Source organism: Thamnophis elegans, unplaced genomic scaffold (assembly GCF_009769535.1).
Source record: "Thamnophis elegans isolate rThaEle1 unplaced genomic scaffold, rThaEle1.pri scaffold_135_arrow_ctg1, whole genome shotgun sequence".
Classification (NCBI taxonomy): Eukaryota; Metazoa; Chordata; class Lepidosauria; order Squamata; family Colubridae; genus Thamnophis; species Thamnophis elegans.
The window spans coordinates 57,184-73,049 of NW_022473605.1; the positions used below are offsets into that span (position 1 = coordinate 57,184).

Consider the following 15,866-nt stretch of genomic DNA (forward strand, 5'->3'; position numbering starts at 1 on the left):
AAGAAAAAGGAAAGAAATAGAAAGAAAAAGGAAATAGAAAAAAAGGGTGAAAGGAAAGTGAAAAAGAACGAGGGAAGGAAGGAAGGAAGAAAAGGAAAGAAAAAGGATACAAGGAAAAAGAAAGAACAGGAATAGCATAGAAAATAGAACAGGGAAAATATAGAGTAGAATAGAGCTGGAAGGGAGAAGATCTCCAAGGAAAGAAAGAAGGAGAAAGAAATTAGAAAGAAAGAAAGAAAGAAAGAAGAAGAAAGAAAGAAGAAAGAAAAGAAGAAAGAAAACACGCAAAGGTCTGGAGTTGGGGGGTCTCCAAACTTTCCAGGAACCGGGGGGGGCCCGTCTTTCAATGCAATGATTTCTAGGGTTCAGGGGGGGGAGGGGAAACTGCCTGCTGGGGAATTCTGGGAGTTGAAGTCCGGCCTCTTAAAGGAGCCGAGGCCGAGAAACGGGGCTCCAAATCCAAGCCAGAAGCGGGTTTGGCGGAGAAAGAAGCGGGGGAAACTCCGGGGCGCTGCAAGGGAAGTCCACCCCACCACCCCAGCAGCCCCTCCCTAAGGGGGGGGGAGGAGACTCCAGCGCCTTCCAGCCGGCGCTCGCCCACAAACTACAAGTCCCGGCAGCCCTTGCGAGGGCGGCTGTTTTTCCTTCCCCCCCCCCCCGCCGCCTTCCGTCCCTCCGGTGTCTCCGGGTGTTGCAGATCCAGGTGGGGGAGGCTGCAAAGGGGCGGCGGGGGCTCCCTCGGCTTTGCAACCGGCGCTCCCTGCCTTTGCAACCGGGCGCCCGCGTGCGCGGGGGGGAGAAGGGGTGCTGGGCGGGGCGGGGGCGGCTGTGGGAGTGGGGTGGGGGGTCCAGGAGCTCCTTCCAAGCAGTGGGGGGCGCTGCTGCGGGAGGGGAGGGGGCTTGTACTTGCAAAGAGGGGAGGGGGCTTGTACTGAACCCGGGTTCCCCTTTTGCAGAAGGCTCGCCGGACCCGCCTCGCTTCGCCAGGAAGGGGGGGGTCTGTCCAGGAGGCCCCCAAAGGAGGTTGCAGGAGACCCCCTCCCCAGCCCCCCGCCCCGAAGGTTGCCCCATCGCCCCTTCCTCTAGAACCGCAGATCAAAAATTATAGGGGAGGAGTTGAATTAAAAGGCAATTGAAAGGTAAATGGAAGATTAAAAATAGATTAAAAATGATGTAACTGATGACACAAAGGTTGTACGCGGATGACACACTGTAAGATTAATGATGTAAAAGTGGTTATGGATAAATAAAATAAAAACTTTTCATAAGAGGAAAGAAACAGGGTAGGGCAAGTGTTTCTCAACCTTGGCAACTTGAAGATGTCCGGACTTCAACTCCCAGAATTCCCCAGCCAGCATTCACGTATAAACAATTCAGTGTCTAGGACAGTGTTTCTCAACCTTGTCAACTTGAAGTTGTCCGGACTTCAACTCCCAGAATTCCCCAGCCAGCTGGCTGGGGAATTCTGGGAGTTGAAGTCCGGACATCTTCAAGTTGACAAGGTTGAGAAACACTGGTGTAGGGTCTTTTGCCTGGGGGTTGGACTAGATGACCTGCAAGGTCCCTTCCAACTCTGTTCAGCCGTATGGAGTTTCGCCTGTTCAAAATCTCTGGAGTTTGGCCTCTTTGCTTGTCTCCCCCCCAAAGGCAGGAGGGCCAGACTCCCACCGCTCACCTGGCCATCCTGGACTCCCCCCCGGACTGTGGGGCCTGGATGGACACCTCGGAGGCCAACAGCACCACGGAGGAGGAAGAGGAGAAAATGGCGGCCGAGCAGCGTCCCAGGACCCGCTCCAACCCAGAGGGGGCCGAGGACCGGACCCTCAGCATGCAGGCCAGCGTGGGGAGCCGGAGCGAAGGGGAGGGGGAGGCGGCCAGCACCACCACCACCACCCTGCCCCCCAGTGCTGCCGTCCAGGCCCCCAACGGCAAGACCTGGCTGGCCCCGACCCCTCCCTCCGAGTTCCAGGTCCGGACGCCGCGGGTGAACTGCCCAGAGAAAGTGGTGAGTGGGGACAGCGGCACCCGGACCCCCCCTCCAACCCCCCCACCCCTCCCGCTTCTATCCTCCCTTCCGTTTTTTCCCTTTCTCTGCACCCGCCTCCCCTTACCCAGGTCTCCGATTGGCAGGAGATTCCTCCATTGGGTGCTTCCCTCCTTCGGCCATTAAAGCAGCCGCCTCCTCAGGACGTCTCAGCACGGCAGCACAGTTCCTCTCTGTCTGTCTGTCTGTCCGTCTGTGGGTTTGTGTGTGCCGGCACATGCACTGCAGTTGCCAGGACTGCCGGCAGACGTTCAGGCCTTTGAAACGGAGAGATTGTCCCAAGGACACGGCTGCTTTAATGGGGCCGCAGGAAGGAGCCTTTGCTCAGGGGAAAAAGAGGCCCCGTGGAGACCCTCCGGCAAACGCTTCTTCTGCGCGGGGTCCTTGCGGCTCTCTGAGCCGGGTTGCTTCCTTGCAGACCCTCCCCTCACCAGGCTAAGTGATGAATGGATGAATGCTCCCTTGTATCCCTGACGGTTTAAAATGCCTAGTGGTCAGAGCAGTGTTTCCCAGCAGTGTGGCAACCCGAAAGGAGTGGGTGGGGGGTGGGGGGGTTTGGATTTCAGCCTCCCAGAATCCCCCAGCCACGCATCTATTTTTTTAATACATATTTTTTATTTCCACTTTCATAACATACAATCACATGCATACTATTTCATAGCCAGTATCCTATTGCATTAAGTAGTAATTACATCAGTTCCTCTTGTCATCAACGCCCAGAAAGATAAAAACCCATTATTGGCTCTTCTGCTCTCCATTCATCTCTTTCTTCTACCTCTCTCCTCCCTCCTTTCTTCCCTCCATCATCCTTTCCTACTCTACTTCCCCTTCCTTTCTCCTTCTCCTCTCTCTTCATTCCACTCCTCCTTATCCTCCTTATCCTCCTCATCTTCCCCCCTTACCCTCTCTTCCTATCCCTCTCTTCCCATCTTTCTCTCTACCTTCCACTCCTCCTTATCCTCCTCATCTTCCCCCCTTCCCCTCTCTCCTATCCCTCTCTTCCCATCTTTCCTCTCTCCTCTGTTTCCCACTCTTCCTCTCATTGGTGTATTTCAGCTTCTGAGCAAACTCCATTCTATGTTGATGGCATTTATGCTTCCATATCAACATACTTAACATATCTTAGTTTAAAAAATAATTATAAGAGAAGACAGTATACATGTGCAATCATATTACATTAAAATCTAATACCCCTCGTCAAACCTCCCTCCCTCCTACCCTCCCCCCCAGCCCCCCCCGCCTTCCCTTCCCCGCCTTCCCTCCCCCGCCTTCCCAGAACCCATACACGGTATAAATCTTTAACAAAAACAGTCTAAAATATATTGGAAAGAAGAGTAAAAAAAATTGACAACTTCTTTACATCGATCTTAGCTCCTCCTTGCTAAACAAAACCAGCCACGCATCTTATGAGGTTGCCGGAGTTGAGAAACGCTGCTTGAGAGGGAGGTCGGTGGGACTAGAAGACCTCCAAGGCCCCTTCCAGCTCCGTTCCGATTGGTTGGTTGGAGAGCTGCAAAAGAGAGCGATGGAGGCCCCACCATAAAGTTGCACAGAGAGAAAGAGAGAATGGCAGAGGCCTCTCAAAAGAAGCTGGGAAGAATTGAGGGGCAAGGAAGCTAGCGGGTCAAGAGTTTTAAGTCGTTTGTAACGTCAAATAAGTTGGGGATTATCTATAACAGTGTTTCTCAACCTTGGCGACTTTAAGTCCTGTGGACTTCAACTCCCAGAATCCCCCAGCCAGCGAGAGCTGGCTGGGGGATTCTGGGAGTTGAAGTCCACAGGACTTAAAGTCGCCAAGGTTGAGAAACACTGATTTATAATGAGATGGAACGACAGGTAAAGAATCCACCTGTTTTCTCTGGCGCACCGCATGACGTTTAACCCCACCCGAATCAAAGGAAAGAGGGAAAATAGAAGGAAGAAAAAAGAACGTTTAAAAGACCCGAATAGATCGACGGAGAGGAGGGAGAGGGAGGAATGGCATCCGTCTTCCACTTCCTTCCTTCCTTCCTTCTCTCTCCCAGATCATCTGCTTGGATCTCTCGGAGGAAATGTCCCACCCGAGACTGGAGTCGTTCAATGGGTGAGTGGAGATCCCTCCCTTGTCCAGAGGGATCTCTTTTTTTTGGAGGGGGGGGTGCTGGCTTCCTGGGGTCCAGCAGATCCTCCTTGGGGGAGACGGAGTGCCGGTGATGGGGGGGAGAAACCAGGATTCCAGCCTTCTGGTTCTCACTGTGGCTGTCCCGCCTTCAGGCCGGAGGGGGCGTCTCAGCCTCTTCCTGGGCCTTGCAGTCAAGATTCTAGTCCTCTTGGCTGAGCGGAAAGGAATCCTAGTGAGGTGGGCCTTGTCTCCTCTGGAGCCGGCTGCTTTCTTAGGTCTCTGGAGGGGGGAAGGAGGCCGGTGGCATCCCTGCAGGGCCTCGGCCTGTGTTTGCCCCCGCGGTGCCTCATGGGCCTCCTCTTCCTCTCCTCCCGCTGGCAGGCTGAAGACCAACGCCCTCAACATCTGCCAGAAGATGATCGAGATGTTTGTCCGCACCAAGCACAAGATCGACAAGAGCCACGAGTTTGCGCTGGTGGTGGTGAACAACGACGTCACTTGGGTGGGTGTGTCTCCCTTGCCCCCCCCCCCATACAGACACTGTCAGGGTCCCGACTGAGAGACCCACAGCAAAAATGAAGCCCCCAAGGCAGGTCGATTCCTCCGACGAATAGCTCTGTGGGGGTATATTGTGTTGGCACAGATCGGGTGAAAACCTTTGTCACTTTTGCCAAACAATAGCAATAGCAGTTAGACTTATATTCCGCTTCATAGGGCTTTCAGCCCTCTCTAAGCTGTTTACAGAGTCAGCATATCGCCCCCAACAACAATCCGGGTCCTCATTTCACCCACCTCGGAAGGATGGAAGGCTGAGTCAACCTTGAGCCGGTGAGATTTGAACCGCTGAACTGCAGATAGCAGTCAGCTGAAGTGGCCTGCAGTACTGCACCCTAACCACTACGCCACCTCGGCTCCCAATCAGTCACACGGTCCAATTACAGCTCCTGCCTGGTTGCCTGGAGACATCACCCCGCCTTTCTCTGCCCTTGGTTCCCAAGAGAAAGTCTTTTGTTTTGACTACAAAATCCCAGCTATCCCCAATCCCCGCCCTCCCTGTCCCTCAGCTCCAAGGTAGCAACACCGAAGCTGGCTTTGGTCGGGAGTTACGACACAACTCCTCGGGGGTATGTGATGAACCAAATGTGCCCCCCCCCCCCACCGTCACGTGATGGCATTTTATTGGCATTTTGTTTTCCGCGCCTGACGAACTCTGGATTCATTAAACTACTTTCGCATAATGGTGGTGATTCATTTAACAACCACGGTAAAACAAAGTGGAGTGCAGTCATGGGGTGACTTGCTTAGCGGCCAACGCACTTGTGAGTGTAATTCCAGGCTCGTTCAGGATGCCTGCGATCCTCCCCCCCCCCTCTTCCTCTTCCTCTCCACAGCTTTCCGGCTTCACCTCTGAGCCCCGGGAGGTTTGCAGCTGCTTGTACGACCTGAAGACCATCCTCTGCAAGTCCTTCAGTATCCTTCCCAAAACGGGGGCATCCACTGGCAGGAGAAGGGAGGGGGGGACTTTGACCTCTGCTAGGGATCCCCCCCCCAAATGAAGGGAAATGTCCTGATCCGATTTGGAGGGAGAGACGGTGAGAAAAGCCGGGCTCTGGGTCCAATCCGCCTGGTCTGGGACTCCCACATCCTGCCTGGCTGGGGGGGGGGGGTCCCTTGTGGGCAGAATTCGGATCTGGCCCAGCAGGAGCCATGGAAGTTCTTCGGAGCCTCCTTTGCAGCTGGAAAATGGACTTCGAGCCAGTTCTCTGGAGGGCAGAGCTTGAATCAAGAGCAGAGCTGGAAGGGACCTTGGAGGTCTTCTAGTCCAGCCCCCTGCAAGGGTGGAGAAAGGAGGGGCTCCAGGCAGGCCCCCACCCTTGCTGGGATTGTAGAGTTGGTGCCTCGATTTCCAACCCTTTTAGTGACCGTTCGAACTTACAAGCGCACTGAAAAATGACCTTTTTTCCACACTTACGACCGTCACTGCATACCATGGTCAAATCTTGGCAACCAACTTGCACTTACAACCCTTGCAGGGTCTCAGGAGGTGTGTGTGTGTGTGTGTGTGTCACACAATCCTCTTTTTGTGACCTCCAGGCAAGCAAGAGCTGCTACTAACTCAACACCGGGCAGGAAAGGTCGTACAAAATGGGGCAAAACTCTTCCTTAACAGCTGCCTCGCTTAGCAACTGTAGTTGTAGGTCGAGGACTGTCCGCTGGGGGTGGTCCTAGTGGGGGATCCTGGCATTGGGGAGGCATGTGGAGAAGGTCTCCCACCTTGGCTGGCTGGGGAATTCTGGGAGTTGAAGTCCACAAGGCTTAAAGTCGCCATGGCTGGAGACCCCCTTGTCCTAAATCCAGGCGTTGACCTTAACGTTTGCTGACCAGATCTGGATGGCCTTTTCAACCTGATGTGAGTCTCTCACCTTCGTTCCCCTGGGCTTGGTTGTCCCTTCCGGGGTCCTGGGCAGCAGCCCTGGGGGTGTGGGTCTCCAAATGGGGGGGAAGGGTCCCTAGCAGCCCTCCCCTTGAAGCTCCAGCTCTGCCCGAGACCCCAAATTACCTGCCTTTCAAAGACTCCCAAGGCAGGAGAAGGAAGCCCCTCAGAATCCAGGTGGTTTCACGCTAGGCTGGTCCTCACGGCCGTCCTCGTCCTGTGGCCATGCCGGCCGGGAGGGTTGGGGCGCTGGGTCCTCCCGGCTGTGCCCACCCCCCTCCCGCCTCCTCTCGTCCTCTCGGCAGACAGCAGAAGACGGAGCTCCCGGTGATGGAGAACATCCAGACCATCCCGCCGCCTTACGTGGTCAGGACCATCTTGGTCTACAGCCGCCCCGCTTGCCAGCCGCCCGTGGTGATGACCGAGCAGATGAAGGTGCCCGCTGTCTTGATCTCACAAAAGGGTGCCTCCTCCTGGAGGGGGAGGGGAGACACACGGGGTTTTTGGTGGCCCCCCCGAGTCTCGTGGGGAACAGGGATGCCAGCAAACCCAGAAGGCCGTAGAGCGGGGAGGGAGGGGGGAGGCCCGAGGTCCTCTCCCCCTCCTGACTGCCTCTCCTGCCCCACAGAAAATGCTCCAGTGCCCTTATTTCTTCTTCGACGTGCTCTACATCCACAACGGCATTGAGGAGAAGGAGGAGGAGGTCACCTGGAAGGTAAATCCATCCCTGGGGACTCTGACCTCTCACCCAAGGGACCCTTTGGACCTGGGATCTCCCACCTTGGCCATTTTGAGACTGGCGGACTTCAACTCCCAGCATTCCCCCAGGCAGCAAACCCCGCCCCCTCCCATGAACCATAGAGTTATATTGAAAGATTGACCCACTTTCTTTAAAGGGGGGAGTGTAGACCTTTATTCCTCCCTTCTTCTGCTTCCCTTCTTTCTTTCATCTTTCTTTTTCTTTCATTGATTCATTCTCCTTCCTTTAATTTTCTTTCTCTCTCCTTATTTATTTTCCTTCCTTCCCTTTTCTTTTTTTCTTTCTCTTTCCTTTATTCATTCACCTTCCTCCCTTTTCTTTTTTTCTTTCTCTCCTTTATTTTCCTTCCTTCCCTTTCTCTCCCACCCTTCCTTCCTTCCTTCCTTCCCCACAAGTGTTAAAGTGGCCAAAGGTTAGAGGTGCCCCTGGAAGGCAAGGAAGGGGGGCCTTTTGAGCAGCGTGATCCAAGCTTCCAGTCCTGGAGGAGGTCAGGAGCCCTTTCTGACACTCGTGGGCGCCGGGTGCAAATCCCGCCCGGCCTCCTCCTCCTCACGGGCACGTATCCCCCCCCCCCTCGCAGGAGACCTTTGCCGCCTTCAGCAACCTGGACGCCAAGGGCACCAACTACAAGTACGAGGTCTCCCTGAGCGGCCCAGCTGTGGAGCTGCACAACTGCATGGCGAAACTCCTGGCCCACCCGCTGCAGCGGCCCTTCCAGACCCACGCCTCCTACGGAATGCTGGAAGAGGAGGAGGAGGAGGAGGAGGGGGCCCCCGAGATGGAGGCCGTGGTCTGAGCCTCCCCGCCGGCTGGGAGGAAGCAGGGAGGCCCCCTGCCACCCTCAGCGGGCGAGGGGGCTGTGAGGAAGACCCCTGCGAGACCCCCTCGGGGGAATTTCCACAGGTGGCTGGGACCCCCTGCTCCCCCCCCCCCAGGAGGACGAAAGAAGGCCCCCTGGAGGGGGGGCTGCTTCCCGGGGGAATGAAAAGCCGGGGTGAGGGGGTTTGTTTCAGGGTCGGTTGGTTAAAAAATGTGATCTACTTTTCCTGCGAGTCAGATCTCGAATCTTCCACAGCTGGACTCCAGTAAAGTTTGGAAAAATCTTCTTTGGCTTTTGGTCTTTGGCTTCTCCAGAGGTGCCTCTCTGGCTTCACCCGGGGACCCCAACTCCCTTGCAGGAGGAGCTCCCTAACTTAGGAACTCTTGTTTGACTCTTCTGAGTTACGATGGTGCTGAAAAAAACGCCCGGTCCTCACACTTACGGCCGTTGCTCCCCCCCCACGGTCACATGAGTGCAGTTTGCATGCTTGGAAACTTTCTTGCCTTTACAACTGGTCCCCTGGTTGAGACTTTTATTTATATTCATATACATATACATATACATATACATATATATATATATATATATATATATATATACATATATATATATATATATATATGTATATATATATAGCATTTGTGCTGATAAATAAATAAAGGGAGACTAGTATAGATCTATTTCAAGCTATTTAGCTCTCATCAGCTAGCCATACCCTTACTGGGATTCCAACCTGGGCTGTATTACACATTAAGCAGTTGTGTTAACCACTAAGCCACAAGGTTCTCCTCCTTTATCAGCTGAGCCAGGGAAATAGGTATGTAATTAGTGTCACAACCCCTGGTATGCCCAAATATGGGAGGAAGCAGACTGCTTCCTTTTCTCTGTCTATCGGCTCGTCACAAGAGACCATCACGACAGAAACTCAATATTTTTACTGTTGCCTTTGTTATATTTGTGTTGTATTTGTGCTGATAAATAAATAAAGGGAGACTAGTATAGATCTATTTCAAGCTATTTAGCTCTCTTCAGCTAGCCATACCCTTACTGGGATTCGAACCTGGGCTGTATTACATATTAAGCAGTTGTGTTAACCACTAAGCCACAAGGTTCTCCTCCTTTATATATATAATATACCCCAGTCATAAGTGCAAACGTGTATGTGTGTATGTATATGTATGTATGTATGTGTGTATATATGTATGTGTGCGCACTTATGACTGCCGTGTTTGCTTAATGACCAGGGTAATTGACGTAATGAGTTACCGCCATGTCTTGAAAATGGTGGTACAATCAGATTCAACTTAGAAGTGCAGCTACTGGTCCCACGTGGCCATTAAGCCGAGGAATTTGTGGGTGCCCCATCAGTGGAGGCTCTTAAGAAGCGGTTGGACAACCGTTTGAAATGGCATTAGAGTCAGCAGGGGGTTGGACTAGAAGACCTCCAAGGTCCCTTCTGGCCTCTTAAATAATGGAAGGTGGCAACAGAATAGACTCACAATACAGAATAGGATTTTTTTAGGATTTTATTGAGGATTTATATGCCGCCCTTTTCCCTGAGGGGACTCAGGGCGGCTTACAACAATGAGGGGAAGGGAGTGCAAGACAAGACTTAAAAAGAAAAAGAATCGTGAATAAAAGAAAATTATCCATAAAAACACAACATTCACTCAACATTCGGGCGGGGTGAGAGTAATCCTATCCCCAGGCCTGACGGGATAGCCAGATCTTGAGGGCTGTGCGGAAGGCCTGGACTGTGGTGAGGGTGCGAATCTCCACGGGGAGGTTGTTCCATAGCGTCGGAGCTGCAACTGAGAAGGCTCTCCTCCGCGTAGTCGCCAGTCGGCACTGACTGGCGGATGGAATTCGGAGGAGGCCTACCCTGTGCGATCTGATGGGACGCAGGGAGGTAATTGGCAGAAGGCGGTCTCTCAAATAGCCAGATCCACTACCATGAAGGGCTTTATGAATGGTGAGTAGCACCTTGAAGCGCACCCGGAGACCAACAGGTAGCCAGCGCAGCTCACGGAGGATCGGTGTTATGTGGGCGAACCGTGGTGCGCCCACGATCACTCGCGCGGCCGCATTCTGGACTAGCTGAAGTCGCCGGATGCTCTTCAAGGGCAGCCCCATGTAGAGCACGTTGCAGTATTCCAGCCTAGAGATCACAAGGGCTCGAGTGACTGTTGTGAGGGCCTCCCTGTTCAGGTAGGGCCGCAACTGGCGCATCAGGCGAACCTGAGCAAATGCCCCCCTGGTCACAGCCGACAAGTGGTGGTCAAAACTCAGCTGTGGATCCAGGAGGACTCCCAAGTTGCGGACCCTGTCTGAGGGGTATAAATTTTGCCCCCCCAGCCTGATTGATGGAACATTAGCCAAATTTTTGGGAGGAAAACACAACAGCCACTCGGTCTTTTCCGGGTTGAGTACCAGTTTGTTAGCTCTCATCCAGTCTTTAACAGCCTCAAGGCCCCGGTTCATCACGTCCACCGCTTCATTGAGTTGGCACGGGGCGGACAGATACAACTGCGTATCGTCCGCATATTGATGGTACTTAATCCCGTGTCTCCGAATGATCTCGCCCAGCGGTTTCATGTATATGTTAAATAGCAGGGGGGACAGAACCGAGCCCTGCGGCACCCCATAGGTTAGGGGCCTCGGGGACGATCTCTCCCTCCCCACCAACACCGACTGCGACCTGTCCGAGAGGTAGGAGGAGAACCACTGTAAAACAGTGCCACCCACCCCCACCTCCCGCAGTCGTCGCAGAAGGATACCATGGTCGATGGTATCGAAAGCCGCTGAGAGGTCGAGGAGAACCAGGATGGACGCGTAGCCTCCATCTCTGGCTCTCCAGAGATCATCGGTCAATGCGACCAAAGCGGTTTCAGTGCTGTAACCGGGCCTGAAGCCAGACTGGAAGGGGTCAAGATAGTTAGCTTCCTCCAAGGTACGCTGAAGCTGTAAGGCCACCACCTTCTCAACAACCTTCCCCACAAAGGGGAGGTTGGAGACTGGACGATAGTTGTTAAGAACTGCTGGATCCAAGGACGCAGGTTCTGTCAATCAAGCAGTTTCAAAAGCACTTAAAAATGCAAGTAGAAAAATAGGGACCACCTTTGGTGGGAAGGGAACAGCGTTCCGTGCGCCTTCGGGCGTTGAGTCATGCCGGCCACATGACCATGGAGACGTCTCCGGACAGTGCTGGCTCTTCGGCTTTGAAACGGAGATGAGTACCGCCCCCTAGAGTCAGGAACGACTAGCACACATATGTGCAAGGAAACCTTTACCTTAGGCTAAAATAACTTTATTGTCATGTTGAATGAACATTAATTGGCATACATTAAAAATGTCATTGCACACAGCTCTTCTTAAAGGGCCACACACACCCTGTTTCACATGGAATAAACATGACAAGATAAATGCATGCATGCATACAAAATTATTTATATACCAACATGCATTATATGACAGAGAGAAACAAGATTGCAGGGAACAGAACAGTGTTAAACATATAAACCGGATGGGGAACTCACAGCTGGAATGTCTAAGACAGTGTTTCTCAACCTTGGCAACTTGAAGATGTCCGGACTTCAACTCCCAGAATTCCCCAGCCAGCATTCGCATTCGCTGGCTGGGGAATTCTGGGAGTTGAAGTCCGGACATCTTCAAGTTGCCAAGGTTGAGAAACACTGGTTAGAACAATGAATCAGTGGAACTCCTTGCCTCCAGAAGTTGTGAATGCCCCAATACTGGAAGGTTGAGAAACACTTAAGGGGCTGAGAGGGCGAGGACCCCTTGCCCACCCACAGCAAGGGAAGAAGCTCTTCGGCTGCCGGGTCCTGCCGGCCTCCTGAAAAAGGATGGAAGCTGCATCCTCTTCAGGCTGTGTGGGTTGCCCAGTACATTTAAGTCTTCCTCTTACGACAGTTCACTTAGCGGCCATTTGAAATTACAGCCAGCGGCATTGCAAAAAGACTTACGACCATTTCCCTCGCCTATGACCGTTGCCGCAACCCCTGTGGTCACGAGATCGAAATCCGGACACGGTGACTGGTTCGTACTTACGACGGTCCCAGCAGCCCAGGTGTCACGCGATTCCCTTTTGTGACGTTCTGACGAGCCAAGTCAGAGGGGAAGCCAGACTCACTTAACAACCACGTGACTCACCTAATGGCAGTGATTCATTTAACAACCGTGGCAAGGAAGGTGGTAAAACTGAACTGTTTCAATAAGAGGAATCAAGGGCAGCTTCTAACAAAGTCATTTTTTAAAAATCTTCCGTCTAAGGTCTTGTTCCTCACCTTGGTGACTTGAGGGTGGGAAGCCTTCAACTCCTAAAATTCCCCAGCCGGCATAAATTCTGGGAGCCGAAGTCCACCCATCCTCAAGGGGCCGAGAACTAGGAACCGGTTTTGGCTACCTCTGCAAATTTCCACTACCAGCAGCTTATATTGGGATTCCTGGATTGCAATAATAAGAGGCTGCAATGAGGGTGAAGCAATTAAAACAGGTAACAACAGAGGGAACTAAAGTTTGCAGCTTGAAAAACAAGAAATGCTGGTTCCAATAAGAGTGGATGCAAAAGTATGTAAAAGCAAACGGGACACTTTTAAAAGCGTTTCTGATTCATTTTCCAGGAAATCCTGTGTAATATTACATTATTATTTAATAATAATAATAATAATAATAATAATAATAATAATAATAATATAGAATAAATAATAAATAATAAATAATAATAATATAAAATATAGAATACGTTACGACGTCCTAGGAATACGTTACGACGTCCTAGGCCCCTGGGTGGGGCCTGACTAGTAACCAATGCCAAATCCGGCGAAACAACTGGCCGCTGTGATACAATTGTATAATAATAATAATAATAATTAGGCATTAAAATTAAAGTACCTAGTCACACAACAGAAAAAGCATCAAAGCCAAAGTGGAAAATCCGTTTAGAACAAAAAATCAAAAAATTAAGGGCAGATGCTAGTAACTTAAAGAACATGCATGAGCAATGGCTTAAAAACAACAAAATCATAGATCAGCTAATCAGAAGATATAGATTGGATACAAGAAACATCAATGAAGCTGTAGAGATTGTAAAACAGCGGATAACAGCAACAGCTAGAAAAATTGAAAGATATGAGGCACGAATCATCCAATATAAACAAAATCAGCAATTTCGATCAGACCAACGGCGTTTTTATCAAAGTCTTAATGTAAATGGTGACACCAAAAGTGAAAAACCAGAAAAACAGGCCACAGTTGAATTCTGGAAAGAATTGTGGGAAAATGCAAAGGACTACAACAAGGAAGCAAAGTGGATATATGACTTTGAGAAAAGCATTGGCAACAAACAAATGCAAGTATTAGAAATAACAACTGAGATGGTCAAAAATCGAGTTAAACAGGTAAAGAATTGGACATCACCTGGAAAGGACCAATTACATGGTTTCTGGCTCAAATATCTGACCAGTTTACATGCAATATTGGCCAGGCAACTGAATGAAATTTTACAAAAGGGCCAAATTGATGAATGGTTGACAACTGGAAAAACATACTTGATTCAGAAAGATGCAACTAAAGGAACAACACCTGAAAACTACAGACCAATAACATGCTTGCCAACAACCTTCAAATTACTCACAGGCATTATTGCAGATAACATGATGGATTATTTGGAAACAAACAACATCTTGCCAGTAGAGCAAAAAGGCAACAAAAGAAGGAGCAGGGGCACAAAAGATCAGCTTCTAATTGATAAAATGATATTAGAAAATTGTAAGAACAGAAAAACGAACTTGAATATGGTCTGGATTGATTACAAAAAGGCATTTGACTCACTGCCACATAGTTGGATCATAAAATGCTTAGAAACAACTGGCATTAGCAAAAATATTACATCCTTTACTGAAAAGGCGATGAAACAATGGAGAACTGAGTTGGCAGTAGGGAATGAGATCTACGGAATGGTTAACATCAAGCGAGGAATTTTCCAGGGTGATTCACTTTCACCTCTTCTCTTCATCATCGCAATGATCCCACTATCAATAATCTTTAAAAAAATGAAATTAGGCTACCAAACAGCCAAAGAAGCTGAAAAAATTTCACATTTACTATATATGGATGATTTGAAACTCTATGGAAAGTCAGAAATAGAAATCCAATCATTGACAAACACAGTCCGAGTATTCAGCACCGATATTTCAATGCAGTTTGGCATGGAAAAATGCGCCACTGTATCCATAAAAAGGGGCAAAATCACTGCATGTGAGGGAATTGAAATGCCCAATGGCCAATTAATTAAATGCAAAGAAAATGAAGCCTACAAATACTTAGGCATTCTGCAGTTGGATAACATCAAGCATGGAGAAGTAAAAAGTATTGTCAGACGAGAGTACACCAACAGAGTTAGGAAAATTTTGAAATCTAAATTGAATGGTGGAAATACAATCAAGGCCATAAATACCTGGGCAATACCAGTTATAAGATACACAGCTGGTATAGTTAACTGGACACAAGCTGATTTGGACCTTTTGGACCGAAAAACCAGGAAACTAATGACAATGCACTACAGTTTACATCCACGTGGTGATACTGATAGACTGTACCTGCCCCGAAAATCAGGTGGCAGAGGATTATTACAAGTGAAGCAAACAGTTGAAGAAGAAAAACATGCACTGGCTGATTATTTAAAAGAAAGTCAAGAACATCTATTAATCGAAGTAAAGAACAAAAATCTACTGAAGGCCCAACAGACGAAACAAGAATACAGAAAAGATGTGATAAAATCAAGAATGGAGAGTTGGCAGAACAAAGCACTGCATGGCCAATTTCTGGAAAAAATAAAAGATAAAGTGGACAGTGAACAAACTTGGTTATGGTTAACAACAGGTACATTAAAGAAAGAAACAGAGTCACTAATCCTGGCTGCGCAAGAACAAGCTATCCGCACAAATGCCATTAAGGCCAAAATCGAAAAATCCTCTGATGATGCCAAATGCAGACTTTGCAAAGAAGCTGACGAAACTGTTGATCACATACTCAGCTGCTGTAAAAAAATCGCGCAGACTGATTATAAATTGCGGCACAATTCAGTGGCACAAATGATCCATTGGAATTTGTGCAAAAATTATAATATTAAAACAGCAACAAACTGGTGGGAACATCAGCCTGAAAAAGTCACCGAAAATCAGATGTTCAAGATCTTGAGGGATTTTCGCATACAAACGGACAAAATACTGGTGCGTAATACACCAGACATCACACTGGTTGAGAAAAATAAGGTTACAATCATAGACATCGCAATACCAGGTGATAGCAGGGTCGACGAGAAGGAATATGAAAAAATCGCAAGATACCAGGACTTAAAAATCGAAATTCAACGACTATGGCACAAACCAGCAGTGGTAATTCCAGTGGTAATTGGCACACTGGGTGCTATTCCAAAAGCACTGGAATTACATTTAAAACAGTTAAAAATTGACAAAATCACCATCAGTCAAATGCAAAAAGCCGCACTGCTTGGATCTGCACGCATATTACGAAAATACGTTATGATGTCCTAGGCCCCTGGGTGGGGCCCGACTAGTAACCAATCCAGCGAAGCAACTGGCCACTGTGATACAATTGTATAATAATAATAATAATAACAACAATAATAATAACAATAATAATAATAAATTAATAATTATTTATTAA

General features: G+C 49.5%; 1 protein-coding gene across 2 annotated transcripts; it reads left to right on the forward strand.

Moving 5' to 3' along the window:
• The first annotated feature begins 635 nt into the window (after window positions 1-635).
• LOC116523272 (BRISC and BRCA1-A complex member 1-like) lies at window positions 636-8,444 on the forward strand. 2 transcript variants are annotated; one of them, XM_032238368.1, is made up of 10 exons: window positions 636-703; window positions 957-1,139; window positions 1,648-2,005; window positions 4,069-4,127; window positions 4,527-4,647; window positions 5,537-5,615; window positions 6,531-6,555; window positions 6,885-7,014; window positions 7,208-7,294; window positions 7,920-8,444. In XM_032238368.1, the coding sequence occupies exons 3-10, from the start codon at window positions 1,715-1,717 to the stop codon at window positions 8,133-8,135; spliced, it is 1,008 nt and encodes a 335-aa protein (XP_032094259.1). In that variant the 5' UTR covers window positions 636-703; window positions 957-1,139; window positions 1,648-1,714; the 3' UTR covers window positions 8,136-8,444. The 2 variants fall into 2 exon arrangements, with proteins under 2 accessions (XP_032094259.1, XP_032094260.1); XM_032238369.1 differs by lacking the exon at window positions 957-1,139 and having other exon boundaries at window positions 644-703.
• The last annotated feature ends 7,422 nt before the right edge of the window (window positions 8,445-15,866 follow it).

Coding starts and splice junctions, on each gene's coding strand:
- LOC116523272 (XM_032238368.1), top strand. CDS start 1,715: ATGGACACCTCGGAGGCCAACAGCACCACGGAGGAGGAAGAGGAGAAA. Junction 4,648..5,536: donor TGAACAACGACGTCACTTGG/GTGGGTGTGTCT, acceptor TCCTCTCCACAG/CTTTCCGGCTTCACCTCTGA. Junction 7,295..7,919: donor AGGAGGAGGTCACCTGGAAG/GTAAATCCATCC, acceptor CCCCCCTCGCAG/GAGACCTTTGCCGCCTTCAG.